The sequence below is a fragment of the Grus americana genome, chromosome 7 (assembly GCF_028858705.1).
Source record: "Grus americana isolate bGruAme1 chromosome 7, bGruAme1.mat, whole genome shotgun sequence".
NCBI lineage: Eukaryota > Metazoa > Chordata > Aves > Gruiformes > Gruidae > Grus > Grus americana.
The window spans coordinates 20,566,865-20,583,916 of record NC_072858.1 but is presented as its reverse complement, the minus strand read 5'-3'; the positions used below and the strand labels follow the sequence as shown (position 1 = coordinate 20,583,916).

The window sequence follows — 17,052 nt, the reverse complement described above, 5'->3', positions numbered from 1 at the left end:
TTCCTAGGCTTTGTTAGAGTAAAAATTTTTCTGTTAAGAAGTGCAAAGGCCATGAGTCTCAATTTCTTAGAAGGAAAAAAAAAAGGTTTATAATCCACACTTCACTGTCAATATTCCTTGTCATGGAGTAACTGCATATATGTATTTTTATTTTTTAAAATTAAAAATTGGCTTCCTGGGTGAGATTGAAAGACTGAGGAGAAATAGTTCTAGGAGTGCTGAACTGTTTATATGTTTTGAAGCTGTCCTGGAAGGACTGGCTATCAGATTAGACAAGAAAACTAGGCTTCATTGCTTAGAGCAAGGTGTGTATACCCCATTACTTATGCCTCATTGAGCAATGAATTAATCTGTGAACCCTGCACAGAATGTCTGATTGACTTAGTACAAGACAATTAAATACGTCAGCCTCTGCTTACCTTGTACTCAGACAACTGGATTCGCTGTATATGAATTTTGGTGAATGGGTGGATTGGAAGTTTATACTCCTGAGACTGAATCAGCTTCTGGGGGTGAAGCAAAGAAACGCATGCATAGTTAAAAAAACAGAAATGTTCTTTATGTAGCCTCTGAGATGAGTGTGATATTCATATTTCCTCTTATCTTTTTTTTTTCTAGAAAAAGAGTTAACTGACTCTTATTTTACTAGGAAATACATTTTCAAACTTGTTCCATTTTTGTTAGTAACTTTGGACTTGTTTGATTGTCAGTTCTTAAATATTTGCTTTTTTTTCCCCACAGCTGTGGACTGCATTAAAATAGCTATTCAGAATCTTTTTAAACTGGCTGATACCTTACCTGCTTGTGATGTGTGTGAAGCTGCTAGTATTGTCTTGTGCTTTGTGAAAGATTCCTATCCCATATCATCAGCTTTGTTAACAGAGTTTGAAAATAATGATGGCTACCAACTCCTGCTAAAAATTTTACTCAGGTAAGTAAAGAGGTTTTTAGTAGGCTTCTAAAGGATGGTAAAACTTCATTTTCAGAACTCATGGTCATCTGTTTTAAATTATGAATGATGTAGGTATTCCTCTGTGGATGCAAAGCCAGTAATAAAGACCCCCGGTATTGGGTCTTCTGTTCCTGTTTTAGGAAGGGAAGCAGTACATAACTTCTACTGAAACCATAATGGAAATTAACGGTAGGAGAAGTTAGTCTACAGGTGGGATAGGGACTTACCAAACACAAGACAAAGGTTCTTCATCAATTAGTATTAGAGGGGATGTAGGTCAGAGACATTTGTCTCAGTTAAGGTAAACTCTTGATCCAAGAATGCAGTCAGCTGGAGAGGGAAAGCTGATCTCCTTGCTGTGCAAAAAACAAACAAAAAAGCCCCACCCAAACTTATATCTGAAATGGTTATGTTCTTCAGAACTGAGGTGAATATGAACATATCAGGACAAATACCCACTAGTTATCCTAATTAAAAGTACAAAGTAGAATCTTTTACTCTCCTTGTCTCCTTGCATTTTCTAAGCAGGCTTTAAGATTGCTATGTCAAAACAGTATTTTATACCACTTGCCCTGAAGTGCTTAGGAGCTTTGTTCTGGTTTTCTTTAATATTATATGAAGAGAGCATTTCCAGATTTTCTCAATCTATTGTTGTTTCCATTCTGGCTTTGCCTTTTCTTGTAATTTTTCTCCAACACTTGCAAGAACTTTGGTCCCTGACCAGTATGTTAGACTGAGAGGGGGTATTTTTTAATTTGGATCTAAAGGATTGTAGTTTGAATAATGAATCCAAAGATATCTGTAGGTGAGTGTGATTTTTGGATGGCACAAAATTGGAACCTACGATTGGAAAAAAAATTGTCTTTTTCTGGCAGTGTTTTCTTTAGTTACCATAGATTGTCTAGCTTTCCCTTATACATCTCAACACAGCTTGCTTATATTTCTGATTAAATTCTAGCCATGTAAGGGCAGAAACACCTGATCTTTATCAGTAAGGGCTGTGACTGCCCCTGTCCTTTTTTAACTGATGTAACTAGGCTGGAGACACAGAAATAGTGTACAGATGCTCAGGGCTTCAGATTACTCTCCCTTGCCAGCCTGTACTGGTGGAAAGGGATAGACAGCTTCTTTCCTGAATAATTTGTGTGACCAGGTTTCCTCTTCTCTGATGTTTGGAATTTCTTTTTCAGGTAAAAAGAATCTTGCTGATTTGCATTCTTTTCCACCAAAAGGGATACCAGCATTTGCCCTGGCCCCTTTTTTCCTGTTTAGATTAAACCAGAATATTTTTTTCTTCTGAGATTTTCCTAACTTCCAGTATCAGTCTATTGCTCTGCCACTAACCCATGCCCAGATGCTGCAATTTTTCTTAAGAATTGACCCCTTTAAGCAGTACTGAATAGGATGACATTATAAGCAGCTCTCTACCCTTTGACGGACTCACTTCAGTCTAAAGTATGGCAAATCTGAGGTTACAGTTAAACTATTTCCTTTACATAGGAGAGAGATTCCATCTTCATGTCTGATTCACAAAGCTCAGGCAATACAATAGTTTTCCTAAGGGCTGAGATTTTTCTGTTGTTTATCTCAGTTAGCAAGACCCATACCTTGCCAACCACATGCCTACCTTTTAATGTTAAGTGTCTGTTTTAATTTTTTGATCTCTCACAAAAAATAATTTTTTACTCCCCAAAACAGGCATTCTTCTGGAGAGAATTTTTTTTTGAAGTATATGTAACTGGACTAAATTCCAATGTTTATCTTCCTTTTCCTCAAAGACTCTTATGGTGTCACTTCACTTCAGTTTATAAGATTTGTTCTAATTCAGAGTGTGCCACCATAGTGTGAAGTTAGTGTTTGTAAGATGGTTAAATAAGTCACAGAAATAAGACAAAAGATGGTAAAATAGACTGGAGAGGAGTAGGGGGTAAAATGGGTAGCTCCTGCGTGCTCAGTACCTGGTGATATATCCAAAATACTTGTATTACTAAGGCATGCACATATGACTGTTCCAAGTTTTGCTCCTAGATGTGAGGGGTTGCAGCCAAATGAAGGAGACCCCTATCTGGATGAGATCTTGGACATGCTGACTTGCCTTACTACCTGTGGAAAAACTGAACTGAAAGTTTCTGGCAATATTGTACACCCACAATTACCGCATTTTGATTTTGAACGGACACGGTCTTCTGGTACAGTATATATATATGTGGTTATGTACGTGGGTCATGGAAAAATGAAGCTCTATTTATTATGTGTCTTAAGGTGGAGGAAAGAGCATGAGATAGCATTTTCTGATCTGTGTGCTTAACGCTGCAGGAGCCTGAATGTTACCTACATCAAACTGAACTGACAGTGTCAGCTGTAGGGTCTGATTCAAGGTTGAAAACATGCCCCCCCAGTCACATCCCTTGTGTCTGACTCCTTCCACTCTCAGACATGATTTAACATTATAGTTGTGGTGCTTGTGATCTTAAATAGCAGTGATGTAAAAATTATCTCACCTGGTTTTATCCCACAGGAATGACAGTGAAAAACCTCCAGCCCTTTCAGGTGTTACAGTCCATTTTCCAGAAAAGTAATGATGAGCATCTGTGCAGAAGAATCTTGGCAGCAATTGGTACCATATGGGCCTGGGACACAGTGAACTTCTTTCTTCTGGAATGGACACTACAACCTATCAATAAGTTTACTGACATAATCCATTTCAAACCACACCCAGTGCAAGTCCAGTTCTTCGGACTGGTGGAGTCCATAGTGCTAGACCTGTCCTACATTCCCCATGAAATTTTGAAGAAGGTTCAGTATTTGATAAAGGAAAACACGGTGCCATTCTGCACCTTAGCAGCTCTCCAGTGCCTTCTCAGCATGACCAAGAAGGACCTGCTATTCAGCGACATATTCCGTGACTCTGGGCTCTTAGGCCTACTGCTGGCACTTTTGAGGAAGCAAGCCAAGATCCTGAGGAAGTCAGGTACAACTTAATGCCATTTACACTGATTGTTGAAGTAGGCAGATCAATAGGAATGCATGAATGTCATTCTACAGTAAACTTATAAATTTTCTATACTGAGTAGCTAGGTTTTGTCTGCAAGCCAACTGGCCTAATCTTATGATATACTAAGCTGGATCCTTTCTGAAATCTTAGCTGGTTATCATTCTATTCACTAGCCTAAACAGTTCTTCACCAGTGTATGATGAATTATTCTTGAGGGTACCATTCAGCCCGCACATTTAAACAGGTCTCAATTTGGGATTCTCTAGAATGTCAGCTTGAGAGTAGAACAAGAAAGAGTTTTCCACAGTGCTTAGTTCCTCTGAAAATAACACTTAATTCTGAGGACTGATGATGGAAAGTAATTTCTTGAATTTCGGACATATATTACCCACAATTGCTACCACCCATTGTCATCTGATACGGTTATCTCCTGTTATGAAAACAGGAAGGTAATACTCCTGGTGTGGTAAGAGCAGGGTACAACTGACTTAGGGGACAGACCCACATAATTGAAAGTTTATAACTGCTATTTTAAAGAAAGAAAAATGCATGGTAAAATTCTGTGCTGTGTAAGTTGGGAAATGCCTTTACATTTCCGTACAATAGTCATTTAGTAAAGGAGGAGGGACCCAAAGTACTAGGTATAACTTCTGATGCAGCAAGCACAATTGAATTATTTATACATGTTTATTGCAAGAAACAGAAGGAATATTAACTGCAATAGAAGTTCTGGAATGCAGATATCCATTTCCTGCAAGGACACTTAGATTTGTGTTCTCGATATCAGAGAAGCAGAGTTTTGTACAAAAGTATTTAGGTAAGGATTGTCAAGATAAATACTGATGTTCTTGAAAACTTACTTTCAGATTGAGCTGGTGCATAGGGGCTTTCTTCTGTCTTTGCATTAATTTCACTGCTTTAGATCACTTGGTGATCTAAATTTTATAGAATGAATGATTTAATGGCTGTGTAATTTGTAAATTTAGACACAGAGATGAAGAGGGACAGGTGAGAAGACACTCTTCTTGTTTCCAGAAATTTAGCCTATAAACTTCAAGACTTTTAAATCTAAAAATAACCTACCTTACTGTCTGATCCTAGAAATGTTAACCTTTGAACATGCGGGGGGTTTCTGCTCTTTACTTTTAGTTTAGGTATTTAAGTACTCCCTGTTGCTATAATATTTTACCACTTCACAGCTCATAACCTCTAATGTTCTTTTATTTGTGTGTTCTTATCTGGTATCACTAAACAGGTAACTCTACATCAGTTGGGAAGTGCAAACTATTACCAGTATTGCCTATAGTTATGTAGGAGATCTGGGCTGCAGAGCACAGGGAAACCTGTGTTTCCCATTCCCAAACTAGACCTTGATGACTAGACAATGCCCTGTCTGTATATTATTGCTCATTTTAGGGTTCAAGTAGCCTGTAAGTAATACTTTAGAGAAAACTAGAATTTGCTGGAGAATTGGTTTTCCTTTTTGGTTTTAGCTACAGTTAACCATGTCTTGTGTAAATTGTATTGACTTTTAATACACTGACAGCTGGAACCCATCTGCCTAGTCTGGAAGAAGGCACTGAGAAGGAATTAAATGCTGTGATGCTGAAGATGGTGGCTGCTCTTACAGTGGGGTCTGTGAGAAACACTGGTAAGACATGACATAGGACTGCATTACCTTTGTGATATTTGGTGGTAAGTAGCCAAGATGCTTCTTAAGGAGCACCAACAGTTTCCTACTTCTGTGCTGTAGTGAGAAGTGGGGGACAAAAGCCAGAAGTGTAGGGATAACATTATTACACCAGGAAGAAATGTGGCAAAGATGTGGAAAACACAAGTGTGTGAGTTTTGTGTATTGTTTGCTCATCCAGATTTTCTTTCATGGTATCTATTATTTGAAATCTTGATGGAACCAGATGCGTGCTGAGTAACACTCATACATTTAGTATTGGCATACCTAAGAGGTGTATGTGTGTGGAATCTTGTGAAACATAGTAATACAGAAGTGAACTCTTCTAAATATTGGAATCCACTTAAATCACTCTTGAATCCTAGAAACATCATGTTTGCAGCATCTTACACAGTGCAAATATATTGTCACAACCTAACAGTCCCCTTCATAAACTAAAGAGATGTTTAAGCTGAAAACTAATGAGATGTCTTTTCATTATTGTATTGGGAAGCTGTCATCTCTGATGATTAGAAACCATGGTCATCCAGTCATTTTATCCCTAGTTGTTCTTGTGCCATTCAATTTGTGTCATCTTTAGCTTAACCAGCTCTTCTTGCCTTTCCTGCTGTATTTGTAAAAATGTGGCACTTCACACCAACACTGAAAATCTGCCTGTGAAAACTACAATTAAGGATAGTTTAAGTAACAAATGATACCATGTTTGTCCCCAGTTGTTCTGAAGGACTATGGAATGGTGCCATATATCAAGATATTTTTGGATGATGAGTGCTACAGGAGTGCTACCCTCACCATCTTGGAGCAGCTATCAGTCATCAGCTATGAAGAATATATGAGCATTATTATTGGGGCCCTCTGCTCTTCTACTCAAGGGGAACTACATCTGAAACTAGATCTCCTGAAGGTAATTAATGTGGCTTCACACTTGGTGGTTGTTTTCTTGGAAACTGCTTGGCTTGTGGCAAATTGCTCTTAATCTGCCCCCCTAGCACTGTGTTTTTTCGAAGAAGGTAAGTGTGGAAGGAAAAAGAGCCATGGGCCAGTTTTGGATTGGTAAATGAGGTGCTTTGAGTTTTAGTGATGTGTGTGTGGTTAACACCTTCACTCAGTATCAGATTGTGAAGTACTTTGAAGACTTACACAGTAATGCAGGATGGAGAGATGGAAATGGCAAAGGGTGTAGCTGCATGAGCAGTTCTATATAATGTGACAGAGAAAGGAGAAACAAATGTGAACGAAAATGGGGAAGATGTGGAGGGAGGGATGTGAGAAGAGGTAAAGGAGTAAGATTGGAAGGGGCAGGGTAGGCATGAGATGAACAGTTTGATTCTGATGTTTCCAAGGTTGAAACTTTGCTGTCCTTAATTTTGTCATCTCTCATGTACACCAGTGACGTGGAAAAAGAAATGTGAGATAATGGAAAGGAGGAGCCTTATGAATGTTTGGAGGAAGAAATTAGAACTATTCATAGCCTCTGTTGTGTTTATAGAGGGTCTGATCCATAAGCAATGAAGCAGGGGAAAGAATCAATGTGCTTTATTTTGGTTTACATCATAGGCATTAAATTGAAAAGCAGCAGTGTTGTAAACACTGATTTAATTTTCCTTCTACTTTCTCTACCAAGTGTGAACTGAATTCACCTTTCAGCATAATATAGCAGCTGTTTCTGTCATAAAAGACTATGCTACTTTAAGAAAAAAAAAGGTGACAAAGTTTATAGCTTTGATTTGAAACAGTAAACTTCAACAATATTTGTGGAAAAGTTGAGTACAGTGTCCAAACTAATATGAAAATAAATGCAGCTTCAGTGTCTAATTTTGACAAATGATAACTATATTAAAGCATAATGTAAGCAAATGAATTTATTATCTACATCCATTGGGACTGTGATTGTGTTACACACAAATTCAGATTGATTTGCTAATATATATTTAGCTGTTAAAGCCTGAGCCCAAATGCAATTAGCACTGCCGTATTCCAGCATGGCACGTGCGCGATTATGAGGAATAACAAATAATGGAATGTGAAATAAATTCTGTTAACGTTAACCGAGTTAGGGGGTTTCCAGCAGACATCAGTTTTACAGATTCAGGACAGAGGAATACTAACTCATAGGCGATTAAATTCTAACTGAGTTAGAGCTGGAGGAAATGTGGTTACTGTTGACCTTCTCCGAAATGTGTTAAAGCCATCCTGATAACTTCAACTCTGAGTTATCAAATTTACTCCCTGTTCAGAAGTCTCTGCCTGGTTTGATACATTATCATACAAAATTGAATGACAGTAATAGAGTTCCCCCTCCCCCTCCAGTTCTGGCAACCCTTTCTCACAGTCCTAGATCCTGTTACAGGGAGATATATTTATGTTAGAAACTGTTTCTCTTCAGCAGGTTGTGAAGTGAACCTCTTTCATTGGATATCTGTTAGGAAACTTTATATGTAAAATCAGCCCTTTCCAATGTGAAAAGATACAACCTCAAATTTGAAAGGTCCCTGGTGCCTGAAAGAGCATCATATTTACAAAATGAATTGTGCAACATCCCAAAAACCTGGGATGGATTACATTCAAATACAGTAGACTGTTTCCTTGTAAGTTTTTTTTCTCACTAATTTTACTTGCACCACTACAACTTTTAATAACCTTTCTACGTTTGTTTTAAAATGGCAAGGCCATAGCATTCAAAATTTACAAGTAGTATAGATTGGGTTTTATGCATGTGTAATATTTTCAAGTTACATTCACTTATAACCTGCTTTAAGCCCAGTGAAGTTAGAAAAAATCTAATGACTTCTTTATCTTCAGATATGATGCTTTATGGCTTTTTTCCTCCAATGTTGTGCAAACTTGAAAAATAACTCTGCTGAGAAAGGGAATTATTATTGCCCACTGACGCTGACATGGGTTGCTCCTGAGGGTGCATTCAAATCTTAGTGGGGTTTTTTGACTCATGGGCTATATGGAAGAAGGGAGGAGGAAAAAAGTTTTGCAGTGGTGACCTCTACTTTGACCAATTTTTTTTTCTTCAGAGAGTGAAATTTCAGTGAAAGAATTTTGATACAAACTTGGAATTTTAAAATATTCTAAAGCTTCTTTGTCCCTTGGTTTAAGTGCTGCTTTTGTTTCCTTCCTTCCCAATGTTCATAGTCGCTCCTGAGGATACTGGAGAGTCCCAAGAGCCATTCAGCTTTCAGAACCTGCAGTGGATTCAATGGACTCCTGTCCCTTCTCTCAGACATGGAAGGTGCATTGCAGGACCCTCCGTCTGGGCTGTGGACAGCAGTTGGACAGAATTGTATATTGGAGCTTGTTTTCTACACACTTCAGGGGATAACAGCAGCCCTGCACCTGGACCCTGTCAACAGCAACTTCTTCCAGAGGAACGGTCTCTTTGAAAAGATGGCAGAGGATCTCGGGTCACTTGGATGCTTCTGGACACAAGGGAAATGGCAAATCCCTCTGAGACTTGAGAAGACGAGGACGTTTGCAGAATTCTTGGATGCAGCTTTCTGCTCTTCAGAACCTTTCCCAATGTGGCTAAAGAACTGCATATGGATTCTGAACTTTCTTGATCATATGGTCAAAGGAACCCTCCATCTGGAGAGCTACTTCCAGGAGAGAAAGCCAGAGATGGGAGAGGCATCAAGAGATGATCATGAGGGACCCCAAGCTCAAGAAGAGCATCCTGTTGCTTTCAAAAGACCAGGCAACAAATTACCTGCCACTGCCTATAGGCTATGGGGAAACCCTGAAGAGAAGTAAGTCTTTATTTGCTATGGGAAATACAATAAGACTGATATCTGCACTTTACATGATAGTAAACTGAGGTAAGGTGTGACATAACCTGCCTAGAACAAACAAATCAGTGCCACAATCCCAACTCCCAGGCCTCCAGACAGCAGAAATCACCTGGTTTTGAAAGGTAAATGATGGCAGACATTGGGACGTAAGTATTCAGTGGAGCAGCGGGACCCACAACCCCAAGAGTTGCAGAGTTTGTGCTGAAGGTTCTGACGCAATGTGGGAGCAGGACTGGGCTCTAAGGAAGGAGTTGCTGGGACTTGAAGCTTGTGTTTAGTTGAGTCTGCCCCAATCAATTTTGGCTTTTCCAATTATGTGGAAACCTGTTTCCAGTCACCTGATACATAAAAAATAAAAACTGCTTTAAGTTATTTTAAATGCTCCCCCATGCAGTGTGTGTACACACACTCTCACTCATTTACTCTTACAGCTGAAACAGAGAAAATTGGAAGAGGAATAGTAATGCTGCCTGCCTCATATAATGAAGGATTCTATCAAATTATATATCTTTTGTAGGAAGGAAAGACTACACCAGAAATCAACGTAGCTGTCAGCTGTGAATCAATTCTGAATAATTTGCATTTCATAACTTGTGAGATCTTCTGCCCCTTCATGTGTCTGTAGCTTTATCTTTGATGTCTCAGTCCTTTTTCTCAAAAATGTTTCTGGTTGGAGTTATGCTTAAAAAGGTGAAGTTTTTAACTGTGAGATTATTTACTGTAGGTTATTTCACAGTCATCTTCCAGGTTAAAGACCAAGTCATTAGGTTTGCCACTCATAGCTAGCAGTCACTGAAGTCAGCAGAACTTTTGTTCCCTGAGTGCTGAGGCAGGTTCAGTAAATATTTCTGGTCATATTAGTACTTATTTGAAGCAACTGGAAAAACCTGCAGTAGATTTATTTGCTCCTTGTGCAACTGATTTTAAAATAGTTGCAGAGATGTTTTTCCTATCACTGGTCTTCAAATTACAATGGAAGGTTCTGGTTAGATACTCAGTGCTGGGGAGAGGACTCGCTGGCTCAGGAGGAATGAATACTCTTTTCAAAGCAGATCTTCCTAGCCCCATTTGAGAGAAAGTGGGCCAGTGTGCGGAGAGTGTATGGATGGTGGTGGTTGTGAGAAGTCCATAGCTTGTAGTTTAAGTGTGTGTGTATAAGAGAGGCTCAGGGAAGATAAGGGAGAAAGGATAGATCAGTGGCAATGCTGGGAAGGGTATGGCTCTGTCTTCTGCTTGTCTTTCTCAAGTTACTAGATCTGAAATATAAAGCAGGGCTTCATAGGTCCTTCTGTTGTTTTGCCTGCTGAGCTGTGAGGCTGTGCAAAAACTTGAATGAATACCACTCGTGGAGAAGTTAATCATGTAAATTGGGATTCATTCAGTTCACAGTGTCTGGTTTGGGACAGTTTGGCTTTGTTTCTGGGATGTGAAGGCACAAAAGGAAGCCAGATTAGTTTCCAGATGTGGCTGGAAAGTGTCCAGCATAAGTGTATGAAACCACAGCAGAGGAACATGAATTGGCAAGCTGTCAATCTTCAGGCCACACAGCCTGTATACTTTTTGAGCAGTAAATTTTCTGAAATAAAAATAAAAAATCAAGTTTCCAGAGTTCCTGCAAGCCTGTGGTTCCCCTGATGCAGCTTCCTCTTAGCTGTACTCCATGCTCACACTTCCTCCTGGAGAAGGCTTCAGTCTGGGGCTATGCAGCTTGAAAAGAGGAACTTGAGTGCAGTCAGAGTAGGTGACCTGTGATGCTCCATCCTGCAACATGTATTTAACATCCCCAAAGAGGGGAAAAGGAGGTGATCCTACGGGAACCTGTGACTGAGACAGGAAAATCGGCATTTTAACTGGATAATAGTCTAGCCCCTTACACTGTCCTGTGGTCAATGATGCTGCAAGCTGCTGGGCCACAGGGGAATTGACCTTTTCATTCCCATCTGAAAAACAGCCCTCTGTGTTCCTGCCCCTGCATTAGTGTTTGAAGTACCTTCTGTGACAGATGGGGTCTCTATTTTTCCTTTTGCTTCTGGTAATTAGACATAGCTTGCTGCAAGCTGTGTTAACTGAGGCTGATCTCTCTTTGCGAGGGAAGCCCCTCTTCATGCCCACCCTAGCAGAATGGCTGCTGCAGCTGCTGTTACCACAGACTCACTGCACTGATGGCTCTTCAAGTTCTTTGTGGCATCTCATTTTGTCCCCAAACCCTCTTATTTGTCTTGTTTTTAAATAGCCAGTGCAGAGCAGACTTGGGATTCACACTGTGATACTGGTGGGGTAGATGGAGTGGAATCATGGGGCTGACTGGATAGCCCTGAGGCAGGAGTGAGAGAGATGAGGTATTTGCAGGAGTGAGGAGTTGGTATGTGGAGACAGCTTTTGTGCTAAGACAAGATAGGAAATGAGGGCCTCTCGGGAAAACCACAGAGAAGGCTGGAGATAAGGCTTATATAATATTCTTAGAGGGGAGTGAGTGTGCAGTGCTGGCAGGAAAGTTGAGGTGTAGTTTGATGCTGGTCAGGGACTCTGGATTTTCCTTCTTTGCTCTTTCTTAACAGCCCTGGAGAGCATTAAATGTGCCAGGCAGTGCTATAAAGTAAAACATCTACTTATAACTATGGAAATATTTTAACAGTTTGTTTTTTTTTTTTTAAGGATGCCTTTCTATTATGGTCTTCTGATATTCACATTTTGTTAGCTCACATTTTACCTTTACTCCACATCATATGGATTATGAAAACACTCTCTATACCAAAGAAAAATTTTGAGATTGAGGTAACCATATTTCTTCAGTGCCTAATTTTTGAGAAGAATCCTGTGTTTTATGAAAACTGGACAGACAGCTTGTCAATGTATTTTTACAGTGCTAGAGATGGAAGTTTGAATTGGATTGAGAGTTTGGGAAGTCAGTCCTTGAATACAGTGGCTTATGTTAAAACTGCAGTTGCTCTGGGGAGCACAGCTGCAGCAGGGAAACAGACTGAAATTTCGATCCTATTGATTCTGTGGGCCTGGATTTTTGTCTTTAAAGGCGGTTAGGGTTTTTTGGGGGTAGATGGAAGGAGAGTGTATTTTCAATGTGTACTTTTTTTCTTGTTTGACATTTAAAAACAAACCCACATTCATATCAAGTACAGTTGTGTGTGTCCACACTGGAGCCACTGCTGCAGTGAGTATTTATACAAGATCTGATTTTGATTCATTACACAGAAAATATTGCAAATGAGCAATTTCTTTGAAAGTATCTTTCTTGAGGGTGCAGTGAGAATTATTTGTCACTGTGTGGCAGTGTGCTACACATTACTCGCTGCTCTCGTGTATGCGATGAGCCTTTATGGAAATGGTTAATGTTAGTAACAGCCCTTTCAACCTCCTTTAGTCCCCTGTAAAAGCATTTTTTTTAATGCTCACTCTTTTACTTGCACCCTTTGTTTTATACATTCTATAAAGCATTTTGTGCTTTATTTTTTCAATCTAATTATGGCTGTTAGATGGTGCCTTTGCTTTTCTCACAAGATCTATTCGGGACAGATGTTTCTGATACTGCACATCACAACTCCAGTTCAGAGGTGCACCCAGAAATGCTGATTATACTCTGAACATTTTGAGCCTGCAGTGCCTAAACTAGAGTTACTGCTATGCTGTGGCTTCACCTTTGAGATATATCTGGCCATCATGGCACAAGCAGATCTTCTCTGTGGTAACTCTGCCTCAGTTCCTTCCTGTGCCTGAACGTACAAAGGTGATACATGGCAAAAATGAAAACTGGTGGGAAAGCACACATTTAACTTTCTTTCACTAGTTTAGGCAGATTCTGGTGTTGGAAGAGAAGAGTTGCATACCGATTTCATCAAGACTGTCTCATCTTTGTTGCTATTATGGTTTGCAAGCACTGAAGTTATTGTCTGATCAAAATTACAGAACACTGGAAAATAGAAAATATAACACTAGTTCTGGGCTGATGCATCAGAGAGATCCCTCTGGTTGTCTGTTCCTTTGCAAGGTTGTCTGTTACTGTTGCAAGTACCTTCAAAGGCAAAGTTTGTTTAAAGAGGCTGCTGCACATCTTTGAATGTGCACGTCCCTGAGATGTGAGCTCATGAGCAGGTTATGTCCTGTCTTTGTTACTGTAAGGAGGCTTCCAGCTGTTCCAGGTCATCTGTAGAACTTGTTTAGTTTCAAATGCTGAGCCTGATTACTCCTAGGAGGATTTAATGCTGTGTTCTGCTGGAACATTGTTGGACCCTCTTTGTTGTTGTTAATGATAATTATGATAGGTCTTATGCGTCTTTTTCCTGCAGGTGGGAAATGGGAGACTGTGCCATTGTACATCCGGGTGCTGTCTGTGTTATGGTGAGATTGCTGCCAAAGCTGTACAAAGAAGGACACTCTCAGGTGAGTCTGAACATATCAAAGTGCTATCTAAACAATGTCTGCTACTTTTCTTGTAGCTTCATTTCCAAGAATTGCTTACTCTTTGCAGATGTGGAAGTACTAAAATTTACCTAGAACACCGGCAGGAGGATCAGTGCAAATTTCACTGAGTCAACAGATGTAAGAAAACAAAGGTTCTTGACTCTCAGTTTGACTGAGTGTTGACTGATGCAGTGCATGGGTCTTGGTCCCAGAATACTTACTGCAAAGGCACAAGTGTAGAAGTCCCTTGAAAATTGTTTAAAATATTGCTAATGGACTGAACAACGAGAACAGTCTGGCTCTTTAGGCTTAACGGTCCATAAACTTTCAATGCAGCTTAGAATCTGCTGTGCTTTGTCAAACCTTCCATACACACGCCCACTCTGAACAGGCATATTGCCTATATTGTATCTGCTATCTGGTCTAAAATACTTGAATACTGTTAAAGTATATATGGAGGGATTGAAATAAAACCAGATTGTTCATCCAGAGCTATGGAAGGTGGGAGTGCAGCTAACTGCTGGCACATCCCAAGTCTGCATAGTGGAACCAAGCCATCAGCTAGTGAAATTTTGTTGATTACAGTAATTAATTTCTGAAAAACAAGTAGAACAGTTAATAGGATTGAGAGTGTCATCAAGAAACTATTGGAGTTGGCTCTAGGGCTGAGCTGTATGAGAGAGAAAGCCTTGCAGACCCTCAATAGATGGCAGTGTTCTTAAAAATATGAAGGGCTAGAGCACAAATTCCAGCAATTTCAGTTAGGTGTTTAAGTGTGTTCATCCTTTCTTCCTTTCTCACTCCTTTTTCCTTTAAGAAACTATTACTGATAGTGTTTGTTTAGTATTGCTGTTGTGAATAGGATTGCACCAGGTAAAATGGGACCACTGTTATCCAGGGTCCTGAGTCAGACTCTGGCTAGGAGTTAACACATGTCCTGAAGAGTTTTTCATCAAATGACCCACAGGATAAGGGAAAAATAGGATTTTTCTGGCTAATTCTACTTAAAAGTCAGGGAGACAATGAATGGAACCTCATGTTGCGTAGCTTGAGCAGTTCAGTGATGCTGCCAGGTAGTGACACACAAGGCTGGACTTCAGTACCTTTAATTATAGCATATACTACTCCATGAACCTTTGTGAAATAAGATGCTACTTGGAATGTGGGAGTCAGGCAAGATCTGATGCAAAAGGTGGACTCCAATAGCTAGTGAAGGGGGAAGCTACTTGATAGAAGGATAACAACTGAAGGAATTTCCCTTTGAATAGATATATTCTGTCCTAAACAGGGCACTATTATCTCTTTTAGTGCAACAGTGTTTGACAGCTATATGAGAGATGATGAAATTTCTTTGTGGATGGAGACTTTTTACTGCAGACTCTCATTCAAAAATCTAAAGGGGCTTTTTGCTCTGAGTTTAAAACTGAGTCAAACAGTACGTTTTTAGGAGCAATGATGAAGAACAGACAGTAACTCATCCCTTTCTGCTTGTTTTAGTGCTATGATTTATTTTTTTAGGCTCAAGTGTTCAGGAATAATCTGGAAAAATCTTTGGAATCAGTTCAGGTCATGCAAATCCCTTGCTTTCACAGAAATGGCAATGAGAAAGCACTGCTTTTACAGAAATGTTAATGGAACTCAATAAAATTAATGTACTTTGATTCTGACCCTCAGAGATAATATCCATTTCCTGCCAAATTTGCTGCTTCTGAGTGACCTTTGCCAGGCCCAAGCAGGATGGGCTGAAGCAATGTTGAGCCTGTCAGCATAGAAAAAACAGTAGCAGTCAGTAAAACAGGTCTTCAGTCATTTCTTCTGACTTTCTAGAATGACAATTAAAAGCTGAGGAGAACAGATTTGTGGTTGTATATTACTACCATTCCTAGGTAAGATCAAAAGTCATTTGAATGTCATTTGGCTATGAAAATTTGCTTAAAAGCCTTAAACCCCCCAAAGAGATGGTCTTTGAGTCAGTAAACTGTATTTAGAGGATATTGCACATACTCATGCTTAGGACTGGTGATAAGCCATTTCCCATCAAACTGCATACAGTTTGACCAAATACAAGGTGGATTTTCCTTTTATTAATATGCTGCCTGTTCAGTGAAGAAACATAGCATTGTCACATGTCTCAAACTAAGTACAAGTGACATAGGTTAACATCCACTTTAGATATGTGGCTCAGGATATTCACAGTTTCCCCTCAAACATACCTCATCGTTGCTTGGCATTTTGGAACTGTGGCTTTTAAGACTCCAGAGTGTCATGCCAGATCTTTTCTGTTTGTGATGTCAGATAAGAAGGTCCTCTAGATCTAACAAGGCTAAGGGAAGGAAAAGAACTTTTGAGAAAAGAATCACAGCATGACTCAGTTCTGTCATCCTCACGTGATTCATTATGTAAATTATCTATACTTTTGTTAAATAATATTATTGCTTCCACAGCTGGATTTGTCTTCTCTATTTTTATCCATGTCTCTCCTACGATGGCCTACTGTGATATTGACAGTTGTAAAACTAAAACGTGCATCAATAAGGATTTTGCACCTTTTTAAAAGACCTGTTTTAAATTTAGCCTAAACTAGTTGTTCTTACTGATGTTAACAGCATCACACTTTCCAAGTATTTGTACTTCTGAAAAACATAAATTCTTTCTAAACTGAGAACGTCTCTGACATAGATATGGTCCACGGAAACCTGTGTGACATATATTGCTAATATCACTGCTAATGTAAATGTTAATATCACAGTGAATTCCTGAATTATTGCACTGCATTATCTGCACAAGGAAATTCTTTGGGTATTTGGCCAGAGCTTCATTCCCCTTTGGGCTGTGCAGCCAAGGCTTTGGGAGAAAGGAAAGCAGAATGGACCAGAACTCTGGTAGGAGGAAAGAGACTAGAAACACCCTGGCAGTGGGTCCTCTAGCCTGGGTGGGTAGCTGAAGGTCAGCTCTTTCCCCTGAGGACTTTCCTGCAGGCTTTGCTCCAGCCTTGTCTCATGGGAGATTTTTCTTTGCTGAGCCTGTTCTGATTACAACATAACAGGTTGGGTTTTTATTAAGAAAATGCACAGCCTGTCTGCATAATCTTTTCCAAGGTTATTTTTGGGCTTTTAGTAAGAAGTTTGCTTGTTCATTGATCAACCAACTTCTGATGCTTTCACTGTTTATATAGACCAAGCAATTTTCCTCCTGTGCTTCC

At 39.6% G+C, this 17,052-nt stretch overlaps 1 protein-coding gene across 6 annotated transcripts in view; it reads left to right on the top strand.

Annotated features, from left to right (window-relative positions):
* The window catches only part of WDFY4 (WDFY family member 4), a 153,077-nt gene that overhangs the window by 20,558 nt on the left and 115,467 nt on the right, over positions 1-17,052 (top strand). For all 6 annotated transcript variants that reach the window (XR_008577881.1, XM_054832026.1, XM_054832027.1 and 3 more), the window contains 7 exons: positions 742-931; positions 2,981-3,141; positions 3,471-3,923; positions 5,494-5,598; positions 6,351-6,541; positions 8,782-9,392; positions 13,736-13,829. Coding sequence is in view for 5 of the 6 variants with exons in the window: in XM_054832026.1 (XP_054688001.1) it covers positions 742-931; positions 2,981-3,141; positions 3,471-3,923; positions 5,494-5,598; positions 6,351-6,541; positions 8,782-9,392; positions 13,736-13,829 (1,805 nt within the window). In the remaining variant the exon portion in view is untranslated. The remainder of the gene's footprint in view (positions 1-741; positions 932-2,980; positions 3,142-3,470; positions 3,924-5,493; positions 5,599-6,350; positions 6,542-8,781; positions 9,393-13,735; positions 13,830-17,052) is intronic.